The sequence below is a fragment of the Anguilla anguilla genome, chromosome 19 (genome assembly GCF_013347855.1).
Source record: "Anguilla anguilla isolate fAngAng1 chromosome 19, fAngAng1.pri, whole genome shotgun sequence".
NCBI lineage: Eukaryota > Metazoa > Chordata > Actinopteri > Anguilliformes > Anguillidae > Anguilla > Anguilla anguilla.
The window spans coordinates 9,582,302-9,607,392 of record NC_049219.1 but is presented as its reverse complement, the minus strand read 5'-3'; the positions used below and the strand labels follow the sequence as shown (position 1 = coordinate 9,607,392).

At 52.6% G+C, this 25,091-nt stretch overlaps 1 protein-coding gene across 2 annotated transcripts; it reads left to right on the top strand.

The window, feature by feature from the left end:
* Window positions 1-1,279: 1,279 nt before the first annotated feature.
* kdm5a (lysine (K)-specific demethylase 5A) lies at window positions 1,280-22,662 on the top strand. 2 transcript variants are annotated; one of them, XM_035402264.1, is made up of 28 exons: window positions 1,280-2,857; window positions 4,267-4,344; window positions 4,969-5,091; window positions 5,394-5,564; window positions 6,974-7,156; window positions 7,723-7,798; window positions 8,392-8,483; window positions 8,987-9,145; window positions 9,379-9,498; window positions 9,732-9,890; window positions 10,279-10,460; window positions 10,658-10,820; window positions 10,920-11,039; window positions 11,503-11,697; window positions 11,803-11,984; window positions 12,330-12,454; window positions 12,762-12,912; window positions 13,458-13,572; window positions 14,614-14,969; window positions 15,262-15,400; window positions 15,852-16,031; window positions 16,241-16,396; window positions 17,329-17,883; window positions 18,283-18,411; window positions 18,786-18,930; window positions 19,259-19,479; window positions 20,207-20,668; window positions 21,543-22,662. In XM_035402264.1, exons 1-28 carry the CDS (start codon window positions 2,711-2,713, stop codon window positions 21,774-21,776), a joined length of 5,118 nt encoding a protein of 1,705 aa, XP_035258155.1. In that variant the 5' UTR covers window positions 1,280-2,710; the 3' UTR covers window positions 21,777-22,662. The 2 variants fall into 2 exon arrangements, with proteins under 2 accessions (XP_035258155.1, XP_035258154.1); XM_035402263.1 differs by having other exon boundaries at window positions 7,720-7,798.
* The last annotated feature ends 2,429 nt before the right edge of the window (window positions 22,663-25,091 follow it).

Sequence of the window (25,091 nt, the reverse complement as noted above, 5' to 3'; positions counted from 1 at the left end):
AACAGTGTGAAGCTACTCACAGTAAGCCACAAGAAGGAAATTACTTCTAGTGATGACTGGGGAGGGAAAATTCTAAATAAAAGCAAGAATTTTGCATTTCAAATTGTCACTGATCGAGTGAAGAGTGTCATGGGGATTCCATGCCTGTCTGCTTACCGTTTTCTGTTCACATATGCATGTTATTATTGTCATTAAAATAGCGCAAAGAATAAGAATTCATAGAAGAGGAGCCATTTCTATATAGAGCCAAAGGGCAACAGCTCCAAGATGGAGCCCAGAAAATGAAAATCAAACTAATAATGACAAACAGATGAACAAAATCATGTTACAGCCAATATTATATGTCACATAAAGTATCACAGCAGCATTACATGAAAAAAAATATTATTCACATAAAATTTCAAGGGCACAGCACTGTAAGTTCCACTTTTGGAAAAACAATGTCCTGAAAATGATATTATCGTGCACATTGTGGCAAAGATAGTAACTGCTGTTCTGAAACAATAGTTTGTTGTTGTTAATGAATTAATTTATTTGTGCAGGGGAAAAACACAGTTGACAGCAGCATACATGTGTGGGAACACACAGGAACACCAAAGACAAAAAATGGCAAGACAGTTTATTAACAAATAAAAACTCAGTCTTATTTTCAGTTTCCCAAACAGGTTCCCTGGCCCTCCAGATTTAGTCCTTAATATGCCCTTGCCTAAATTATTCATGTGCACACATTCGTACTATGACAGCTGATATGAAAATTTCTGATGATGGAACCAAGGGCAAACAATTGCCAATGTAAGCATGGCAATACTTTTTGTAGGCCACCGAAGACGAATGAACAAATAATACTACAAAAAAAACTAAACTTAAGTACTAGAACAAGTTTATCAGCGCACCACAACAGCAAAAGGTGAATCACCGCCATCTACTGTTTTGGAGTGGAGACGCGACGTGGACGACTAAATCCGGTCTGCCATTCCAGTCGAATAACATTCGCTTGTTAATTTTCCAGGGCTCGCGGGAAATTCCCCTCGGGTCTATTTTTAAAGAAAATAATGCCTACCGACATATTCCCGTTAAAATAGGATCGTTCGAATTGTATTATGGAGGACACAAACAGACGTGTGTATCACACACTGAAGCAGACAGCTCAGTAGTATCACACAAAGCAATCCCAGAATATCCGGAACCCAGAATCCGGAAGTTATACCTTTGACCTTTGCATTTTATCCCACGGATTTATACTTACATATCCATCCGCACTGTTAATTTCGACAGAACTTATGTAAGGTTATCGTAGAAATCGAATTGCATAAACTCATGCGTTGCATTGTATTGCGATAAATCAACTGCGCAATAAAAGTTACGATAAAAAGTAGATAGTAATAATATTTCCCTAGGACCCTAACGGTTGTGATGGTGGATGGATACTTTGTTGTTACAAAGGTGGTGATACGACAACAGTGAGAAAGGAAGGTGGAAATACATATTTCAAAAAAAAGATATGCACAGAATTGTTTTTATAAATGATTGAATATTCGCATATTAGGTGATAAATATCGATCGATCATGTTGTTTGAATTGAGGGCTTTGTTTATTCGGGCTTTTTTCTGCGTTCTAACAAGGTAGCTAGCCACCTTGCGAAGTTGTTCGACAGCGGCAGTGTGGCACTGGCAGTACTCCAGCAACTAGCGAGCTACTTGGTATTTTAATGGCTAACAAACTAGCCAGATAGGAGCTAGCTATTTTTAAATTGTCTCTCGATGCAAGTATTATCATCATGTCCGAGACATCTTACTTTGACTGACTGTGCGGGAAGTATTTTTTTTAACTTTATATTTTTATGAATGGGAAATCGTCAGGCTGGTTGCTTGATCCGTCAACTGTTTCAAAGAAGAATCGGATGAAATGTGTCGTCCGGCAAGCTTTGAAGTGGATTATTACGAATTATTAGCTTGTTTGCTTCACCCTATGTCTTTACAACAAAACAAACAGGATTCAAACGATAAAATAATGGACTGTCGCGACGCACCCAGGTCACTGATGGATTACAAAAGTGCACCATAAATCATGTGAACATTTTCTGTACAGTGAAATTTACACTCGATTGCGTGAAATCTAAACATTGAAAGATATATATTTTTTCCTTTTTGAACCTTGGATTTGGTTCTGTCGCCCTGGTACCATATTTCCATGAAAGGGGATATGAAATTGCTTTTGATGGATCTCCTTCTGCGCTCCAGGTAGTCCCCAACCTCTACTGCGCAGGGAGTGGTGGGGGAGGACTCCGGGTAGGGCCGCAGTTTCCTTGTGATGTAGCGAGCGACTAACCATGGAATGAACTCCATTTGTACAAGTTTTTTTTCTTTAACAACATATTGTACACATCCACTCGTCAGCGTTTGGAAAAAATAAAGGAATATTCACCACCCACCGGGATGTATGAATGGACATGCGTGGAAAGCGCATACTTTTAAAGGAAACGACGCATTAGAAATGGACGGTTTTGGTTTGTAAATATTTCTGCAGCTAGTCAACTAGTGCCATCAGCAATTATGGAAGAAATTGAATAATTCGCCAAACGACTGTTTTGGTACTTTTTTTAGACTAATTATGCACGTCGCGGGCCAGTGTTGGTTAAGATTACACCATTTTACATTTTTTAAAATAACATTTAATTTGGAAGAACCTTGAACCGTTGTGACACATTATCATGTCGGTGTACGCCGAATTCGTTCCTCCTCCGGAGTGTCCCGTTTTTGAACCAAGTTGGGAAGATTTTTCGGATCCATTAGGATTTATAAACAAGATCCGACCCATTGCCGAAAAAACTGGTATCTGCAAAATTCGCCCCCCTGAGGTAACTCAACTGTTTCTTTTGGAATATCTTGGACAAAAAGCTTCCATTTTATACTGTGCACTGTCATTGCTTTGTCTTGTTTTTATTATTTTCTGTTGTCTCTTCGGCCTATTTGCGAAAATCAGTTGAAGCAGGTATAAATCGACGTATTTCAACCGAGGAGGTAAAATATAAAGAAGCCAGGTTTTGCTCAGTTTTGTTACCATATGCTTCAAGAATCTGTTGCCCGAGCTAACATGACCAAAATATCTTGCACTTAACGTGCAATAGAGGCCCTAATCAGGTCGTATACAACCAGACGCGTTACCTTTTAAATTTAATGCAAAAAGTTGTCACCTTTCTTGCATAAAATAAACAATCGGAGGGTCTTAGTATTGCAATAACGTTTAACCTGCGCTTTATTCATCAATGAAGTCAAAATTAAACGCTGGCCTGTTTCCCCTACTTTTGACTGTAAGATGTCATTGCCCTAGTTTCTCGCCTCCACACAAATGCTGTAATTGATGTTTAATGTTTTGATCGCTCATATGATGGTGTTGCTTTTCCGTAGGTCAGTATAAATTAATTAACAGAAGAAAATATAAACATATATGAAATCTGTAGAAGGGTAGTGTCAAGGCAGTTGATGGCTTTTAATGACTTATTTACATTGTTCATACGTTAATATCGTAAGGCCCGAGATCTTCCAGGCGACTGAGAGGTCACACAGCCGACGGAGCTCCGGGAAGTAGCAGCAGAGAATGGACACAAATGATATCATAGTTAATTCCTCCGGTAATTGAGGCGTGCAAAATTGGGCCTAACCCCTTTGCAGATTGCCGATTTGATCTAATTACGTCGAAGGTTAGCCACCCGTCATTTTCACTAATACATCTCAATTGAAAGTTGTTATCCGCGGAGGACGTAGTTGCACGTTTGTACCACATCTGCTCTGTTCTAGCCGACAGGTGTACGACCTTAGGCAGTCTGGGACACTCCCCGACAGCTCATCATCTGCACTGGCCGTGCACCCTTTTACGGCCTTGAGGCTTAAACACGTCTGCTTACCTTCACTGTAATAATCTTGTAAATATTTCGTGAACTTTGAGCTGAGTGTATCGGCTCTCTCTTTGATTTAAGATACTGTTTCCCAGCGGCTGTGAAAACGTTGGTTTAGTGCACTGGCCATTCAGAGCCAATTGCACAATGTTGGTTTGAATTTCTACATGTTTTGCATAATCTGTTAACAAACAAAAAAAAGTTAAAGTGTCATCGTAAAATATTTGGGGAAACGCATCATTTTAGAGAAGTGGATTGTAAAGGGAGCAGTCTAATGGTTGCAGAGAAGCTTGGTCCTTTATTATCACTGTGTGGCATGCTTAATTGTGCGCTCAAATGAGTTTACTTGCACTTGTGACCTTATTTAACAGGACTGGCAGCCTCCGTTTGCCTGCGATGTGCGGAACTTCCGCTTCACTCCCCGGGTCCAGAGGCTGAATGAGCTGGAGGTAAATACACGTGTGTGTGTGTGTGTGTGACATGTAACACTTTGGGGCGTTTTTTCTCATTTTGCACCCAGGTACATTGCAGGTTTGTGACTTTGCTGCATCTCATTCTGAATATTCATTACCTGGTTGCGTTTGCGTGGTTGTGACTTTTACTGGCGTCTTACTCTTGACATACACTACCGCTGGGTGGTTTAACTTTTAAGCGGCGGCTCGGGCTTGACGTTTGCTGCACGGTCGCGCTGTCACATTGCGGAATGCGCAGTGGACTTTAGACCCTAAGATGCGCAGACTGCAGGCCCTGTCGCGCATCTGTCAGGAGCATCCTCCGGCACAGTGTCCCCTACGAACGGACGCAGGGGAGGGAATGTGGTGCAACGCAGAGGAAAAACCTGGCGCTACAGAGCACGGGGTTGGACAAAAAAAATCCCTGTCTCAAGGCTGAATGCTGTGCTTGTAGGCCAGGGGGCCCCACCAAGGATTTTGGGCCCTATGAAAAGATCTCACATTGGGCCCCACCACCCCAGAAAATCCTATGTTCTAATATTTTTTGAGGACCCCTGTCAGTCGGGGCTCTTGGAATCGTCCTAATATTCCCCCCCCCTCTTATGGAACCCCTTCTCCTAGGCCCTGACCCGCGTCAAGCTCAACTTCCTGGACCAGATCGCCAAGTTCTGGGAGCTCCAGGGGTCCCGGCTGCGGCTCCCTCACGTGGAGAGGAAGCTCTTGGACCTGTATGTCCTCAGCAAGGTAGGAAACTCCGAAAACACAGAGAATCTCCATTTAGCTTCTGTCCCGTGGAGATACACAAGGCACAAGATGGAGACTATTTCAGCGTTGAAACTGCAGTTGATCCTGTCTGATTACGTATGTCATTGTGTATGACGCTCTGATGAGAATGTCTGTTCAGGATGTAACTGGCACAATGAAAGCGCTTCTCCAGACTGTGCGTGTTTTGTGGGGACCGTGCTCTGGGGCTAGCTGGTCTCTGGGTCTGTTCGGCCTGCGCTTTCTGAGACGTGTGTGACCTGACGGTGGGAACCTGTGCGCAGACTGTGTCGGCGGAGGGGGGCTTCGTGATGGTGTGTAAGGAGAAGCGCTGGTCCAAGGTGGCGTCCAGGATGGGCTTCCCCGGCGGGAAGAACACGGGCTCGCTGCTGCGCACGCACTTCGAGAGGATCCTCTACCCCTACGAGCTGTTCCAGAGCGGGGCCTCGCTCACCGTGAGTCCCTCTGCCTCTGCCTCACACACACAGATAAACACACACAGACTCACACACACACACACACACACACACACACGTACACGTACACGGACGTACACACGCAAACACACATGCACCCAAACAAACAAATACACACACACGCAAACAATCACCCGCGCACACAAACACGCGCATGCACACGCACATGTTAACAAACAGACAAGTACTGGCCTCGCCAACTGCTCTGAAGACATATGGTCCCACCCACATGTAACTGATGCTGGCTTTATGAGCAGAAGAATCGGTGATCTGTAATTATGAGGGGTAAACATTCATAAATGTTGTTTCCGTCAGGCTGGATTTCTCAAAAGGAAAAAGGAAAAAAACTCTGGAAAAATGTCTGAAATTATAGAGCCACCAAACGCCTTCCACCTTTTCTCATTTCTCATTTCTCATTTGAAATGGACAGATGTGAATTCCACTTACTGGAAAACACTCGCTGGTGGGTCTGTGTAATGGCTGCTGCACCTTCCCGTTCTGAATAAGATTGAAGAACAGGCCGCAGTGTCAGGATGAGCGCTAAGATCGGCACGCCCGCGGGTCAGGTTTTAGTTTTTCTCTGCTGTCCGCCCATTGGCGAGCAGCGGTGACGAGCGGTGCGCCCCCTACGAACCAGAGGCCCTGCCCGTTATTCCGTCCCACACACCTGTGGAATGCCTGACAACGGCGCGCGTTGTTTGATCCGGCGCCGGCCCACCGCGGTAAGCGGGCGAAGCTGGCGCGTCCGCGGGTTTAAGTTCGCCGGCGCTGACCGCCCCGCGCGAGTCGAGCAGCTTACCCGTGCTCCGCTGGGTCCCTTGGCCCCTGCTAGCTCTGATCTGCGCCGCGTTCCTTTCCCAGCGAGCAGCCTTGCGTCTCAGGCACACGCCTCCCTGTAAGCCGCAAGCCTTGTGGCAGCTGTGCTGCTCGCAGCCGGAAATCCACCCGCTCTTCGGGACGCATCAGGTATTTCCTCTGTAGCCAATCGAATCAACTCGGCTGAAGGCGGCACAGAGGTGAAGGTAGCGACGCGCACGTAGTCTGTGAGACGCAGGCGAGTGGCTGAATAGGGACAGTAGGTGTGTTTAAAACACTTCACGCTGCTGTGAACTGCCCTCGTGGATTCTGCCCAGTGTCTAAGCTGGCGGTTCCAGGTGCGCTTCTCCCAGATGTGGTAACTGCCGTTCCCCGACCATAAGCCAAGTGGCTCTGGGACCATGGAGGAATCGAGGAAAGGTGTGTTTGGCGAGTGGAACTTCCTTGTTCCGTCAAGAGTCAGTTTTAAGGCGCGTCAATCACAGGCGTGGGAGGTCGGTGTCCCGGGGTAGAGACTCGTCCCTCTGTAACCCCGAGGCCTTGTTTTTGGGGCTCCCCCGTTCCCTGCGCAGGGCATCCACAAGCTGTACGACGAGGGGCCCGACGGGGACGAGCCGGACGAGGGCCTGGAGAGGGGCCGAGAGGAAGAGGAGATGGAGGAGAGGGGGGACGGTCGGGACAGCCCGTGTGACAGGGGGCAGGGCAAGGACCTCACCATTCCCGAGAGGCGGTCCCGACGCCTCAAATCCGCCGAGGTAGGCGCCGTGGGGGGCGGGGCATGGCTGGGCGGGGCGTGGCGGGGCTACAGTGACTGAAAGACCATACAGGCTCACCAGATACTCCACTGCCGAGTTCCTTCTGTCCTCTCCGCTTCATAACCACAGAATGTCCCGGTTGGTAACACAGTTTCCGGTGTTGTATTACGGTACAGGAAGTTTATTTTCACGCTGTAGTCCCAGGTTCAGTATTGCGTCCAAAGAGGATTTGTATGAACATAGTCAGTAGTCTGCTTGTGTAGTTTGTGCCTCATTGGAATCCTATGATGTGCATCTCCGTATTTGTGATGTCCATCTTTGGAGTGATTCTCTTCTAGAAGTTACCGTGACTAATGCTTGAAATAGTTAACAGTGTGATCTCCTCATGATTAATACTGCGGACTTGAACCTGCAATCCTCGGTTCATCATCAGTGCTTTTAAATACGCGCACGTGGACCCGAGCCATCTGCAGTTCGGTCACCAGGGGGCGGCATAGGTCTGCGAGCCGGCGGTCATTTCTCAGCCCCCTGACCCCTCTCCCCTACCCTCTCCCTCCCCCCAGCAGGACGGCAAGGAGCTGAAGAGCCTGCGCATTTTCGGCAGCAGTCCCAAGATGGTGGGCCTGGAGATCGTCCCGGCCGGTACGGGTCCCGCTCGGAAAACCCAAACCCAAACACGGCCCAGAGAGAACCGCAACACCGTCGCCCGCACACGAGCACACTGGTGTTACTGCTGGAAACGTGGAACTAGCGTTCTCTCGCTCCTTATTTTCATACTGACTGTCAGTTATTACATTAGCAGATTTAGTCTGGGAGAAATATTTGACTTTTTTCCCTCTTCTTTTTTTGAAAGAAACAGCACATATTTGACAGTGAACCTTTGGGGTGTTTGGCACAAAACAAGCACACAGGGTTGGCTTATAATTACTATAAAATCCAGCCAAAAACTTTCCAGAGTTTTCTTTGCTCTTAGAATGGGCTCATATTTACATATATCTATGTTTTAGGTTTGCTTGTCAAATGTTTATTGAAAGGGGAAAAATTACAAGAGAACATTTCAAACAGAGCACTTTCGAGAAACTTTTAAAACTTATTGAATGCCTTCCATTTTCCTCATTTCCTGAAACGATTAGTTATTCTTTTTTGAGAAACGATGAAGGAAGATGACCTGTCTGGCTCCTTCGCCTCGGCGAAGAGGCCGCTCACTCTTCTCTCCTCTTCCTCCTCTCGCGCAGACGACGGCTTCAACAGGAAGCAGCGGCACCTCAAGGCGCAGGCCTTCGCCATCAAGATGCGCCAGCGCAAGGAGACCCTGGAAGTGAACTTTGTGAGTGTGTCTGAGAGCGCGTGTAGGCGTCCGTGTGATTGTGTGCGGATGTGACGGGTGCGTATTGTGCAGCCTGTTTAGGTGATTTGTTCGTTGTGAATCGGCGACCAAAGTGAATGGGTGTTGCTAGCCTGCTTGTTGGAGTGTGTATATTTCTTTGTGTAAAAGTAGTTATGTTTTGTTTATCTGGTTTGGTGATTTAAGTCTCTGCTCTTTGTGAGTGTTTATGCTTTATCTGGTCGTATCTTTGGCTTTACGCTGTGTGTATGAGTGTAGATCATCTGGCTGTATGTTTGGATCTATGCTGTGTGTATGAGTGTGTAGACTATCTATCTGGTTATATATTTGGATCTACGCTGTGTGTATGTGTGTGTACATTATCTGGTGACATGTTTGGATCTACGGTGTGTGCATGAGTGGGTGCAGATTATCTGGTGACATGTTTGGACCTTAGCCGTGTGCACGAGCGTGTAGATGATCTGGTTCCCTGCTCCCTCTCTCAGATTGACCTGTACATGTGCCTGGCGTGCGGCCGGGGCGACGAGGAGGACCGCCTGCTCCTGTGCGACGGCTGCGACGACAGCTACCACACCTTCTGCCTCATCCCGCCCCTGCAGGAGGTGCCCAAGGGCGACTGGCGCTGCCCCAAATGCGTGGCGGAGGTACGGAGGCTCCCCGTCTGTCCCTCTGTCCCTGTCTCTCCAGGGTTTTCCCTGTCCTTCGCGAGCTACATTGCATTACAGTCACTTAGCAGGTGCATTGTAGCGTTAGCGTCCTGGTCTCATCTGCGGGGGGCGGGGGGGAGCGGGGTCTGAGGGTACGAGCGTGTGTCTGGCGCGTTAGTGAAGACCGAGCGTGACCGTCTGGCGCGTTTCGCTTTCGTTCCCCCCCTCAGGAGTGCAGCAAGCCGCGGGAGGCCTTCGGGTTCGAGCAGGCCGTGCGGGAGTACTCCCTCCAGAGCTTTGGGGAGATGGCCGACCACTTCAAGTCGGACTACTTCAACATGCCCGTGCACGTACGTGTCCACTTCCTGCTCGGCCTGCGAGCAGAGCCGCTGCTGCTTACTAATAAACCGTCTCTCTTATTCCTTTTCCACTGTCTCTGTGAAAAATGTGTTCTCACTCCTTCCCCTCCTCTGTCTTACTCTCTGTCTCCTCCCTCCCACTCACATTCTTATTTTGACTCTATCCGTTCCTCTTCCTTCCCCCTGTCCCTCCCTCTCTCCCTCGCTCCCTCCCTCTCTCTCAGATGGTGCCCACGGAGCTGGTGGAGAAGGAGTTCTGGAGGCTGGTGAGCAGCATCGAGGAGGACGTGATCGTGGAGTACGGCGCCGACATCAGCTCCAAGGACGTGGGGAGCGGCTTCCCCGTCCGGGACGGGAAGAGGAGGCTGCTGTCCGAGGAGGAGGTGAGGGGCGGGGCGTGCGCGCTCCACAGACCAGCCCACCGTCCTGTAGGTCTTCACTCCAAACCTAACACGGCACACCTCAGTCAACAGCTAGGGGTTGGCAGTGAGCTAGTTAGTAGAGTCAGGTGTGTCGCATTAGGGCTGAACTGAAAACCTACAGGACTGGACATCTCCAGGAACAGGGCTGGGAATCACTGCTGTGGATGATAAGCTCTTGTGTTCATACCCAGCAAATTTAAATGGACAGATGACATGAAGTCATGAGTCAGCTAGTCATCTCTCCCCCCCTTTCTCTCTCTCTCTCCCTCTCCCTCTGTCCCCTCTCCCCCCCTCTCCCTCTCTCTTTCTCCCCTCCCTCTCTCTCTCTCTCTCTCTCTCTCTCTCTCAGGAGTACGCTAACTCCGGCTGGAACCTGAACAACTTGCCGGTGCTGGAGCAGTCTGTGCTGACGCACATCAACGCGGACATCTCGGGCATGAAGGTGCCCTGGCTCTACGTGGGCATGTGCTTCTCCTCCTTCTGCTGGCACATCGAGGACCACTGGAGCTACTCCATCAACTTCCTGCACTGGTGAGGCCCCGCCCCCCCCCCCCTCCATCCCTCCGTCCGTCCGTCCGTCCGTCTGTCTGTCCGTACGTCTGCCGTCGGTCTTTCTGTTGTCCAGATGTCCCTTAAAAATGATGGCCACTGTTGGGCACTTGAGTGGAATTTCTGGGGTGAAATGTTGGCTAAACGCCCCCCCCCCGCCCCCCCCCCCCCCCTCGTAGGGGCGAGCCGAAGACGTGGTACGGGGTTCCGGCGCACGCGGCCGAGCAGCTGGAGGCGGTGATGAAGAAGCTGGCCCCCGAGCTCTTCGACTCCCAGCCCGACCTGCTGCACCAGCTGGTCACCATCATGAACCCCAACGTCCTGATGGAGCACGGCGTCCCGGTGCGTCTCCGTCCCCGCCTCCCTCACCCCCCTACCTCCCCCCCACCCCCGCCAGTCCCGCCCCCAAACCCCGGCTCACCAACCCCTGTCCGCCCACAGGTGTTCCGGACCAATCAGTGCGCGGGAGAGTTCGTGGTGACCTTCCCCCGGGCCTATCACAGCGGGTTCAACCAGGGCTACAACTTCGCCGAGGCGGTTAATTTCTGCACTGCCGACTGGGTATGTCCACCATGGGGCCGCGAACCCAAAATTAGCCTACAGCGTATTCTGTTCATCTCCATTCCATCCTCTAGTGTCTCAATGTTAAACTCCAGTGCACAGATGTTATCAGTAACGTCAGATGACGTAAATGATTGGTGTCAATCCAGTAATTGAGCAGAAATTGGCGTGAGATCCCAAAACCGGTCAGCCCTGGTCGGCCGTCTTTCCTGGAAAGCGCGAGAGCGTTTTTGCATGGATTGCGGACTGCCCAATATGAGTCACGAGATGTGTTCGAAACAGGTAGTCAAATAAAGTAAGTGTGATAGGCTGCAGTAGAGCTTGGCTGTTGTGAAAGGTAACTTTGGGGCTCCTTTGGCTCCTCCCCCTGGCTTCTCTGACTCCTCCCCTGGCTCCTCTGACTCCTCCGCCCGGCTCCCCTGACTCCTCCCCCTCTGCGTCCCTCCCCCCCCCTTCCCCGCAGCTTCCGCTGGGGCGCCAGTGCGTGGCCCACTACCGCCGCCTCCACCGCTACTGCGTCTTCTCCCACGAGGAGCTGCTCTGCAAGATGGCCGCCGACCCCGAGTGCCTGGACGTGGAGCTGGCGGCCGCCGTCTTCCGCGAGATGGGCGAGGTGACGGAGGAGGAGGCCCGGCTGCGGCAGGCCGTGCTGCAGATGGTGAGGGATGGGGGGGGTCCCCAAAGATGCGGTGCTGTTTGGCATATAGGTTTTGGGCGCTCACGTTGGAGCTGTTTTGCTGATTGTCCCTCGCTCGGCCTGCAGGGGGTGCTGGCCTCGGAGCAGGAGGTGTTCGAGCTGGTGCCGGACGACGAGCGGCAGTGCCAGAAGTGCAAGACCACCTGCTTCCTGTCGGCGCTCACCTGCTCCTGCAGCCCCGAGCGGCTGGTCTGCCTGCACCACGCCGCCGACCTCTGCGACTGTCCCCTCGCCAACAAGTGCGTCAGGTGAGAGCGGCCGGGGAGACGCGCCCCACTGAGAGACCTGTCTCAACGTCAGAGAGACCCGTCTCAACGTCAGAGAGACCTGTCTCAAAGTCAGAGAGACCTGTCTGACATCACTTCAGAGAGACCTGTCTGTCTGACCAGTCTCGGATCTCCTGTTGTGCGTACAAAGCGAGTGAAGGGTAAAGTCGCTATGTACATACATGGGTGGGTGGGTCAGAGGCGGAGCTACGGGGGCGGGGCCAACTGGGGGCGGGGCTCGCTGGGGGCAGTGTCCGACGCAATCTTAAAGGCCCTCTCTCTCTCTCTCTCCCTCTCTCTCTCTCTCTCCCCGCTCCTCTCTCTCAGGTACCGGTACGCCCTGGAGGAGTTCCCCTCCATGCTGCACGGGGTCAAGTCCCGCGCCCAGTCCTACGACACCTGGGCCAAGAGGGTCTCCGAGGCCCTGGCTGCCGACCACAAGAACAAGAAAGGTGTGGGACGGGGGGATTATTGTTTTATCCCTACAGTTTTATTTTGATTTATATTATTCCCTTTGTGACCGGGCACTATGACTGTAACCCTGGCAACTGTGACTGGAGTACTATGACTGTAACCCTGGGAACTGTGACTGGAGTACTATGACTGTAACCCTGGGAACTGTGACCGGGCACTGTGACTGTAACCCGGGGAACTGTGACTGGACACTATGACTGTAACCCTGGGAACTATGACTGGGGCACTATGACTGTACCCGGGGAAACGCAGGGACTGTGACTCTTACGCACGCCTGTGCTGCAGATCTGATCGAGCTGAAGGTGATGCTGGAGGACGCGGAGGACAGGAAGTACCCCGAGAACAACCTGTTCAGACACCTGAAGGAGATGGTGAAGGAGGCCGAGACCTGCTCCTCTGTGGCACAGCTACTCCTCAGCCACAAGCAGAGACACAGGTCAGCCGCACACAGTACACACACGCACACACACACACACACACACACGTACAGTACACACACACACACACACACACACACACGTACAGTACACACACATATACACACACACACTCATACAGTACACACACACACACACACACACACACACACGTACAGTACACGCACACATACACACACACACGTACAGTACACGCATACATACACACACACACACACACACACTCTGTCTCACACACACACACACACACTCTCTCTCACACACACACACTCACACACACACACACACACACAGTACACACACACACACACACACACTCTCTCACACACACACACACACACACACACACTCTCTCACACACACACACACACACACGTACAGTACACACACACACGTACAGTACACACACACACAGTACACACATACACTCTCATACAGTATACACTCACACACACACACACACACACACACACACACACGTACACACACACACACACACACTCTGTGTCCTGATGCGCGGCGCTCTGTCCCCGCTCCGAGGCAGGCAGCGGCCGGAGAGCAGTCGCACGCGCAGCAAGCTGACGGTGGAGGAGCTCAAGGCCTTCGTGGAGCAGCTGTTCCGCCTGCCCTGCGTGATCAGCCAGGCGCGACAAGTCAAAGTGAGAGCGCCAAACCCGCCACACCGCCTTCCGGAGTGTTCCTTTCTGTCTTGTTGTGGCCTGCCACATCCTCCCCTGTTTGAAGGACAGCTAACACTAATATGGTCTCGATACTTACATTCTTCATGTAATATTTTGTATGTCTGTACGTGGGTAACTATTGGATTTTGTCAACGTTTAGTTATGGACCCTTAGCCAACCATGACGTTATAACAGGTCTTGCACTGCAGTTGGGTGTAATAGGTATATTAATTTATAAAAGCCAAAGCACATTACATGACATTACATTCATTTGGCTTTTGACGCTTTTGTCCAATAAGTGCATGCCGAAGGTCAAAAAACACAGGTCCGATGAGGTACCATACTCATTATGTGACAGTTGTGCATAGCCATGAACACATTAAGTTCACACGGTAAGCATAGGCTAAGTACAGTTAGTGTAGTAGTATGGGTATTACAGTTAAGACATTGCAGGTAGCAGAATGGCTGGTCTGAATGGTTTGTTCTTGGCTAAGTACAGTTAGTGTAGTAGTATGGGTATTACAGTTAAGACATTGCAGGTAGTAGAATGGCTGGTCTGAATGGTTTGTTCTTGGCTAAGTACAGTTAGTGTACTAGTATGGGTATAACAGTTAAGACATTGCAGGTCACAGAATGGCTGGTCTGAATGGTTTGTTCTTGGCTAAGTACAGTTAGTGTACTAGTATGGGTATAACAGTTAAGACATTACAGGTAGCAGAATGGCTGGTCTGAATGGTTTGTTCTTGGCTAAGTACAGTTAGTGTACTAGTATGGGTATAACAGTTAAGTCATTGCAGGTAGCAGAATGGCTGGTCTGAATGGTTTGTTCTTGGCTAAGTACAGTTAGTGTAGTAGTATGGGTATAACAGTTAAGACATTGCAGGTAGCAGAATGGCTGGTCTGAATGGTTTGTTCTTGGCTAAGTACAGTTAGTGTAGTAGTATGGGTATAACAGTTAAGACATTGCAGGTAGCAGAATGGCTGGTCGGTCTGGGTGGTAATGTGGTTTTCCCCCCCCAGGAGCTGCTGGAGAACGTGGAGGACTTCCACGAGCGGGCGCAGGCGGCGCTGGCGGACGAGACGCCGGACTCCTGCAAGCTGCAGGCGCTGCTGGACCTGGGCGGCGGGCTGGACGTGGAGCTGCCCGAGCTGCCCCGGCTGAAGCAGGAGCTGCAGCAGGCGCGCTGGCTGGACGAGGTGCGCCTGACGCTGGGCGAGCCGCACCGCGTCACCCTGGAGCTGATGAAGCGGCTCATCGACTCGGGCGTGGGCCTGGCGCCGCACCACGCCGTGGAGAAGGCCATGGCCGAGCTGCAGGAGGTGCTCACCGTCTCCGAGCGCTGGGAGGACAAGGCCCGCACCTGCCTGCAGGCCAGGTGAGCCCCGCCCCCCCCTTACCCACAATGCCTTTCATCTGGAAACCTGCCCTGAGAGTTCTCAACCAATTAATTGTTTTCTGAGTACTGGTGAAAGCATAGGTGAAACTTTCTTTGAAATATTTGGTAGTCCTCAATAATTTCCTGGTGCACAGTGTGCTCAACAGTCATTAAAACGGAGTACACACCAGGCATGTGTACACACGTTTATTTGGCGTCGCGTCATGGCTAGCGGTGCTAATTCTGCTAGCGGCTAACGGCGCCGAGCGGTCCTCTCTCCCCCCCGCCCCAGGCCGCGGCACAGCATGGCCACGCTGGAGAGCATCGTGACGGAGGCCAAGAACATCCCGGCGTACCTGCCCAACGTGCTGGCGCTCCGAGAGGCCCTGCAGAAGGCCAAGGAGTGGACGGCCAAGGTGGAGGCCATCCAGGTAGGCCCCGCCCCCGTCCCCGCCCCCGCCCCCGTCCCCGCCCCCAGCGAGCACTTGTACCTGTTCAGTAGCAGTGTTGGGCTTCTGAACCTAAGCTGCTATCACAGCCTGTGGGTCCTGATTAGAGCTTTCAAAGTTAAGATTTAAGAGAAAGTCAACTGTAGGGGAGCGTGTACATTTGCACGTCAAGTCGCTGGTTTTTTATTTGTTGGTTTACTTGCTTTGGCATCATCCGCAAACCAAGCTGGCTCACAAAGCTACTTTTTGGGGGTTCGGTATTTTTATAGTATTTATTAAAATGGCATACTATTGAAATGCTCTCCTCAAAGGTCCAAGGATTTGACCCCGCAATCTGCAGTGTCCCCAGCCCGGCTCTGTTGTGTTGTCGCCCCCTGGTGGGCGGGTGGTGCTGCGTCTCTCACGTGTCCTCCCTCTCCTCCTCCTCCCGCAGAACGGCAGTAACTACGCCTACCTGGAGCAGCTGGAGAGCCTGCTGGCCCGGGGGCGCTCCATCCCCGTGCGGCTGGACCCCCTGCCCCAGGTGGAGTCCCAGGTGGCCTCCGCCCGCTCCTGGAGGGAGAGGACGGCGCGCACCTTCCTCAAGAAGAACTCCACCTACACCCTGCTGCAGGTGAGGAGCGCCCCCCCTTCCCAACCGTGATGCCTCGGGCCAGGGCAGGACAGGGGAGGTGGGAGGGGGGGTAAGGGTGGAGTTTGGATGTTTAAATGCTGATGGAGTGTGTGTGTCTGTGCGTGTGTGTGTGTCTGCGTGTATGTGTGTGTGTGTGTGTGTGTGTGTGTGTGTGTGTGTGTATGTGTGTGTGTGTGTGTGCGTTTCAGGTTCTGAGCCCTCGTCAGGACATCGGGGTGTACGGCAACAGCAAGAGCAAGCGCAAGCGGGCCAAGGAGCTGCTGGAGAAGGAGCGGGGGCTGGACCTGGAGGGCCTGAGCGACCTGGAGGAGGGGATGGAGGAGATCCGCGACCCGGCCGCCGTGGTGAGAGAGCCTCCTCAAACAGGGTGCATCCCTGATAAACTAAGAATGCAGCTCTTTTGAACTACTGCCAGAGAAGGCCTCTAAGAGTGCTGCAGTTCTGCATTTGTGTGTATTACTGTTTTCTCCCTCCCCTTTGGTCTTTGAGTCATTAAACTCGCTGGTCTTGTGTCCTCTGAGTGAGTGAGATATGACTGCAGTGTATTGCATGACTGCACTAGTTAGTCCCTTTATTGCTGCTGTATTCAGGTTGTAGGGAGAGGACATCCAAGCCTTTTGAAAAGCCAAGCTTCTCATTTGCGTTTTCCTTAAATTTCCGCCGCTGTACCGCAGCCCCGCCCCCCCTCACAGGCGCCCCTCTGACAGTGTGAGAGGTCACCTTGCTCTGTCCCCGCCCCCCTGCATGCCCGCTGCTCACACGGTGTGACACAGGAGAGGTAGCACGTTTTGTTCTGTGCGGTCATCAGTTGACACTTGGTTGACCCGCCGGTTATACGCTGCTTTGAAGTTTCACAGGTTTCCTCGTTGGATTACTCCCTGTGTGGGCTGGTTCTTTCAAGTGATGGTGCGCAAGTTTAAGCTCCTAGTTAACTGGCTGAATTGAAATGGAATTGCCCCAAGCACTGATAATGAGTGGCTGATAAGTTCCTGTGTTGTACAGAGACTGCTGTTCCTCCTCCCCTTTTCTTCAGCTCTGTGATGTCACAGTTTTTCTCCCCCTCTCCTTTTCTTCGGGTCTGTGATGTCACAGCTGGGCCACCTCCGCTTCTGTTCCGCTCTGCGCTCGCGCTCACGCCCCCTCCCCTTTCTGTCTGCTCTGTGATGTCACAATTGCGCTCCTCCCCTTTTTCCTCAGCTCTGCGACGCACACTCGTCCCTGTCCTTTTAATTTAGCTCTGACCTTGCGCTCGTGCTCCCCCCCCCGTCTCCACCAGGTGGCGGCGTTCAAGGCCAAGGAGCTGAAGGAGGTGGAGGCCATCCACTCGCTGCGGGCGGCCAACCTGGCCAAGATGGCCATGGCCGACCGCATCGAGGAGGTCAAGTTCTGCCTGTGCCGCAAGACGGCCAGCGGACTGATGCTGCAGTGCGAGCTGTGCAAGGACTGGTTCCACAGCGCCTGCGTGCCGCTCCCCAAGGCCGGCTCCCAGAAGAAGGGCCCGGCGCCCTGGCAGAGCAAGGAGTCCAAGTTCCTGTGCCCGCTGTGCCAGCGCTCGCGCCGCCCGCGGCTGGAGACCATCCTGTCGCTCCTGGTGTCCCTGCAGAAGCTCCCGGTGCGGCTGCCCGAGGGCGAGGCGCTGCAGTGCCTGACGGAGCGCGCCATGGGCTGGCAGGACCGGGCGCGGCAGGCGCTGGCCACGGACGAGCTCTCCTCGGCCCTGGCCAAGCTGTCGGTGCTCAGCCAGCGCATGGTGGAGCAGGCCGCCCGCGAGAAGACGGAGAAGATCATCCACGCCGAGCTGCAGAAGGCCGCCGCCAACCCCGACCTGCAGGTGAGCCCCCCCCCGGGGAGCCGACGCTAACGCCGCTAGGCTAACGGCAGCGAGGAGTTATTGGTGCGAAGCAGCGCTAATGCCTCCTCCTTGTGGAGAATCGTCAGCCTTCTGAACACGAGTGAGTGAGTGAGTGAGTGAGTGAGTGAGTGAGAGAGTGAGAGAGTGAGAGAGTGAGAGAGTGAGAGAGTGAGAGAGTGAGAGAGTGAGAGAGTGAGAGAGTGAGAGAGTGGGTACTCTGCGTCTAAAAACATTTAAGGTTAGCCTGTATGTCTAACAGAATTTAAAGCCCCTGCTGTGTTGTGGTGTAAGGTTTGTTGAAAGAGCAGGATTTTGAGGAGTTTGTCTGTGTGTGTGCGTGTGCGTGTGTGTGTGTGTGTGTGTGCGCGCGTCACGCAGGGCCACATTCAGACCTTCCAGCAGGCCGGCTTCAGCAGGGCCACGTCGCCGCGGCAATCTGTGGACTACGACGACGAGGAGACGGACTCGGATGAAGACATCCGGGAGACGTACGGCTACGACATGAAGGTACGGAGGAGCACTGAGGCCTGTGACCACCAGCGCTAGTCTGTCAGGGTCCGAAGCTAATGTTTTAGCATGTGCTCCTAAGTCAGTGGTTCTCACACTCGGTCCTGGGGGACCACTGTGTGCGCTGGTTTTCATTCCAACCTCAACTGTCCTAAGTTGAAAAGTCTAGGAGCACACTAATATATCCCAATTAGTTGGTGTGCTCTTAAATAAGGTAGTATGCATGAAATTTCATTATCAAATTCTCCTTGTGCAGGAGTACTGTAGAGCCCTGTCCCTATGGAAATAATTATTTGTGTCATTAAAATTAAAAAAAATTGTCTGTCTGTCTGATTGTCTGTCGGTCTGTCTGTCTGTCCCTCTGTCTGTCTCAGGACTCGAGCGGGGTGAAGCCCTACCTGTTCTGCGACGAGGAAATCCCCGTCAAGTCCGAGGAGGTGGTGAGCCACATGTGGCCGGCCACGCCCTCTTTCTGTGCGGAACACGCCTACTCCTCCGCCTCCAAGTCCTGCGCCCAGAGTGAGTCGCCCCCCCCCCTCCCCCTGCCCCTCTGTGTCTGCCGTCCCACGCTGATGATGCGATCAACACGCGGCCCTCCTTAAGAGGCGCCTCGTAGTTCGACGGCTTTGCGCCTGGGTCAGTGTCGACTTAATTCTGAGTCGGTGAATTCAGTGAATCAAATTGAATTCGCTAATTTGACACAAAGCTCTGCGAGGTTTTTTAAATACAAATCATCATCCTCAGAGTGGAATTGACCCTTTAAACCTGGTGCAGGGCAGCCCAGTGTTGAGCTCCCACCCCCTGTCATGCGCAAGGTTAACCCCTCCCCCTCTCCTGCCCCCCCCAGACTCGGGGACCCCCCGGAAGCAGCCCCGGAAGACGCCGCTGGTCCCGCGGAGCCTGGAGCCGCCGGTGCTGGAGCTGTCCCCCTCGGCCAAGGCCCAGCTGGAGGAGCTGATGATGGTGGGCGACCTGCTGGAGGTCTCCCTGGACGAGACGCAGCACATCTGGAGGATCCTGCAGGCCACCCACCCGCCGTCCGAGGAGCGCTTCCTGCAGGTGATGGAGGTGAGGCCCCCCCCCCCCACCGCCGCCTTCCCTTACCCCCCCCCCTCTCCCACGAGGTCCCCCTTTTCCCGTTTGAAGTTTGTGTTCCTTTAAGGACTTTTCATCTCCCAGACACGCCCCCTTACCGGGAGGTGATTTATGTGGACTCCCAATAAGGGCGTGCCAAACAGTCTCCCGTTTTCCCGCTAAAATAATATCTGACCTGTGGTGTGCTGTTGGAAAGGCAGGGCTCAGGAACATTACATTACCTTCTGTCGAGTTAAATACAAACCTGCATTAACACACAGGACTGTCCTGGAACACTGTCCTGCTTTGTTTGTTCAGACCAGACCTGGGTCAAATACGTACTTGTTTTGGATTCAGATACTTTTCCACGCTTTGCTGATCTTGTCTGGTGTATTGGAACCCATGAAATATTCTCAAGAAGTGCAAACCCCACCTTCTGGTCGTATTGGCATACAAGTCAATTACACCAGGCAAGATCAATAGAGCACAGAAGAGTATTTGAATCCAAAACAAATATGTATTTGACCCAGGTCTGGTTCAGATATTTATTTTATTTATATATTTACTTTTGTGTATGTATTTTTCACATTTTGAGTTCAAAGTGTATTTGAATTAAGCAGATTTTAAAATATAGAACTGTAGGGTCGTAATGGTTCTTTTATGAAGTTAGAAGTAAGCTGGAATCTGAAACCACCCCACCCCCCCCTTACGCCCCCCCCAGCCTGAGGAGGGTCTCCTGGAGAAGCCGCTGAAGCTGAAGCCCAAGGACTCGGAGAAGAGGCGGAAGAGGAAGCTGGAGAAGGCGGAGCAGCTGCTGCTGGCGGCGGGCGGGGGCGGAGTCGGCGTCGGCGGGGACGGCGGCGTCGGCGGCGGCGGGAGGCCCAAGTCCAAGGAGCTCCGGAAGGGCGAGGGCAAGCCCAAGAAGAAGAAGCTGAAGCTGAGCCCCGAGAAGTCGCGCGAGCTCAAGCAGCTGGCCAAGCGCCTGGCCAAGGAGGAGAAGGAGAAGAAGCGCAAGGAGAAGGCCGCCGCCAAGGCCGAGGCCGCCAAGGAGAGCCTGGAGCGCAAGCGCGAGAAGAAGGTGCTGGACATCCCCTCCAAGTACGACTGGTCGGGCGCCGAGGACTCCAACGACGAGAACGCCGTCTGCGCCGCCAAGAACTGCCAGCGGCCCTGCAAGGACAAGGTGAGGCCCGACCGCTAACGTGCTAACACGCTAACGTGCTAACGTGTCACTAACGTGCGCCGTGTCGCTACCGCGCCGTTGAGGTAAGTCGGCAAATCCGTTCAGCTTGAGGACGCAGAAATCGAGGTTTTCATTTTGTATGTTTTATTTTTTTTTTGCCGGGGCCCGAAGGATTCGCTCTTGTGAAACGGCCGATGCGAAGGTGTCGGGTTTTCGGCAGATAATGAGAGTACTGGAACACCCTGACCGGGGTGTCCGATGACGCATTAATGGAGCGAAAGGAGCGTTTACTTATTGTAATGAGAGCGGCGGTTAATCAGCAACTCTCGGCCCCCCCCCGCCCCCCTCCAAATCGCCTCCAGCGAGCGCGGAACATTGCGGAGTTTCGGGGCACGAATGTGGTGCTGGTTATCCGAGGGAAACGCACGTGAGGATACATCACCGATTGGGCGATGTGTTTTATTAACGCGTCTTACAGCGCTCCAGACGCCCGGTCCGTGTGCTGAAAAAGACACTACAGGAAAATAACTTTACATGCGAGCGTGTTAACACTGTGATTAATAAGATGCCAAAAATAAGTGTGTAAGCATGATAGATGCATACTACGTACAAGTATGCATACATACATGCATACAAACACAACATATGCCTATGTAAGTGCATATATACAGTATGTATGCACATACATATGTACAGTACAGGGCATCTACACATAGTACACGCTCACATACATAATTGCATATTTACAGTACATACACATGCAAAGTACATGTTCGCATAAGTACATATGTACAGTACGTACACACATGCTTACACACACACACACACACACACACACACACACACTCACGCCCCGTGTGTCTGTGCCGTACAGGTGGACTGGGTGCAGTGCGACGGCGGGTGCGAGGAGTGGTTCCACCAGGTGTGCGTGGGCGTGACCTGCGAGATGGCGGAGAACGAGGACTACATCTGCATGGGCTGCTCCAGGAAGGCGGCCATGGGGGGCGGGGAAAGCGTGGGACTGGCCACGCCCATCTGCGGCCCCCCGGGCCTCCTCCTCCTCCCCCCCCCCTCGCTGTCCCAGCGCGACCTGCAGGAGAGCAGCTAGTGCGGCGGGGGGGATGCCTCGGGTTCAGACCACGCCCCCCCCCCCCCCACCACCACCGCCACCACCACCGGACGAAAAGGAACAGAAATAATAAAAAACCCCGCCTCCCTACGGGAATCTCCGCCCCCTCTCCCCTCCTCCCCGTCGTCCTTACTGGTTGCGCTTTGCAGCATGTGGTATTGAGGAGGAGGACTCCCATTGGCTGGAGAACGGTGTGGGGGGGGTCGGACCCATTCTACAGGGAAGCATGGAATGCAGGTGGGGACTGATGCTAAGCGAAGCTCAGCTACGAAATGGGGAGACGCTGCCCCCTTCAGGCCCACTGTGTTACTGCACTGCATGGATTTAGGTAGGGGGAGGGGGATCGGGTGGGGGGGCGGAGGGGGTCAGCGGCCGCAGAAGCGCTTCGGGGTCTCACGCTCCTCGTGCTTCGGGCCGTCGTGCGCGGGTGGTGGTCGCCGCCGCCGCAGCTCGAACATCGCTCCGTCTCCGCAGCGCCGGGCGCGATGATTCAGCCCCGCAGACAGGGGGCGCTCAGCGTCCGTCGCCGATCCTGGAAACGAGGACCGGGGCCCGCTCGTCCCGGGAAACGAGCGACCGTGCAAACAGGGTCGGGCGAGGGGCTCGCCGGCTGCCCCCCCCCCCCCCCCCCTTGTAGCCATGGTGAAGATGGACTGATGACACCCCTCCTTCGTAATCCGGCGCCCCCTACAGTGTGAGTCAGTACGTAGGTGTAGGAGTGGCTGTATGTAGTGAACGTATTTATAATGTAAATACTGTAGGTTTTAAGTGATGAAATAACAGGATGTGGCTCAAGGTTTTTTTTTTTTTTTCTTTTCCTTTTATCACCTTTAATAAACTCTTCATGGACTAAATGAGTACGGATGAAAAGACGTGTGTGTCTCTTGTGTGTCAAAAGTCTGGCCAGTCTCACTGAATTTCGGGGGGGAGGGGGGTAGCGGTAGGGGTACTGGCAGTCCCAGCACGGTGGTACTCTGTAGACATTTGACCTGCATTGCTGACATGTTTTGGGCCCAGTCCCCTCCCTGGGAACACACTTGATTTGTACTCCGTGTTCTTGGCCTTCTCCTCGAGTGCAGAGTATGTGACGGCAGTTCCCGCGAACTCGTATATTTTCGGGTATGACCGCCGACCTTGTTTCTAGGGGCTTTTGGGACGCCATCCGTCGGCCCGAAAGTGGGCTGACGCCGTTCTGGGTTTCCCTTGATGCCGACGAAGAGGTAAGTGGTGCTGGTGCCTCGCCCACGTTGAGCCAAAATGGCCGCGGTGAAGACGGTGTCTCTGGGTCTTGGAGGGCGCTGCGCTCCTTCTTGGCAGGCGTTGAACGGGTCGCGCGGAAAGATCAGGGAGTGTGACGACTCTTCCCTGACTGCCGACCCGGTTAATATTGGACGCGCCTGCACCCGTTTCGCACCGGAACGTTCCGCCTGCGGCCGGACCTGATAGCACAGGCGATGGCTCATGGCCTGGTTGTCTTTTCTATCTTTTTTTTTCCCCCCTCTCTCGTTTCTCTCGCTCTTTTTTTATTGCAGAGCTCGTTTATTGCTCCCTCGTTCTTCGGGGCCGGCGGCTGGAGCTCGTCGAAGAGCGGCGTCCGCGTCACGCGGGGTCAGGGAGAGAGAGAGAGCTCTGCTCTCTGTGTAGGAACGAGGGGAGCAGGAGGAAAAGAGAACTGACCGTTTTTCACAGAGCGGGGGGGAGCCTCTGCTTCACCTGCGTTGTGCCTTCACCTTGGAGAAATACCCCGTAAAATAGAATGGAGATCGATTTTGGGGTCGGGCTGTTTTTTCATGGCACGCTGTGCAAGCTTGCCCCATTGCCCCATTTCCCCTGTGAGGACCATGAACTTAGCAAGCTTCTCTCTGAATGAGTTACCTGAAGGGATAAGGTGAAGACAGTAGTAAACTACCTATTGATTGGAAAGGGTACTGTAGAAAGTGAAAGAGCGACAGGTTTACCGTTTGTGACGTTGCGTGATGCTTCGGAAGACCCTGGGAAGACTAAAGCAACGTTGATCATGTCTGCGCGACGAAATTGATCGTAAAGCTCTAAATGCAGGTCCCGCAGAAACAGTAGCCTTTTACACGTGAGTGTTTGCAGTTTTTTTTTTTTTTTTTTTTTTTTAAACGTTTTTCTCTTCACAGACGGGGGTCCGGTTCTTGGGGTTAGTCTAGTGTGGTTTTTGTTTTGTATTTTGAAGCCGCATGAAAAGGGGCTTTGTCTTCTCGCGGTGCCGAAGTAGCACCTCGCCGTTGGAATCCCTGACCCCTGGAGCCCCGAAGACCTCGTTCACCCGGGAGAACCTGACGCAGTCATGGCCAAGCGCAAGGCCCCAGGCCCCTCTTCCCCCTGTATCTCTGCAGGCAGCACCGGTCTCAGGTTGCAGTTGGAGCGGCGGATCACCCTCTCCCTCTTCACCTCAGCTAATGCGTGGTGAGCGCCCAGGTGCAAAATGGCCGCCGTGCATCACCCAGGTGGGTGCTACTCATTGGTGGTGGGTGAGGTGAGTTCCCCCACCCATCACTGTAAAGCACTTTGAGCGTTCGGAAAAGTGCTGTATTAATGCAATCATTCATTCATTCTTTCACAGTGTGAAAAGTTCCACTTTTTTATCTAGTCTTCCACCCAAAAGCTCTCTTCCAGTATTGTTCATAAGAGTGCAGCATGATTACTGCTGTTCTTCCAAATTGGTCTGTGTGGAATTCTAATGGGGGCTGATGGGCGGTAGTGTTGCCATCCACAGGCATGCAGTAAAGTACGGTAAGGGCCTTCCTGTAGGCTGCAGTGCTCTCAGTGAGAGACCAGCCGGAAGGCTGACAGCCTTTTGGCAGTTGAGCCCCTAAGGGTCCAGAGATGAACCATAGATGGGGGGTGTGGGGGGGGGAAGAGGATCCATTAATCACTGCCATGTGATCCCAGCCTGTCCCAGCCGGAGTGAAAATACGGTCCCACTAACGAGAATCCGACACGTGAGGGAACCCGGTTTCAGCACTTGGACTGAAATACATCATCCATTCAGCCGGTGTCCAACCTGGGGGGGGTGGGGAAACAAGGGACCTCCCCTCATTAACAAACTTGCGTAGACGTGTCCCTAATTGTACAGTATATGAATCCAGAACCCTGATGGTTCGGATGATGGTTTCGTGTTTATGAGCTCGTTATTGTAACGTGCCATGCGCATTGAGAGCAGGAGGAATGAGTAAGATCACAAGGCGCATTTAATAATTTAAAACAAATACCGTTAATAACATAACATAAAGTAATGATGAGATCAGGACATTCAGCTCAACAATG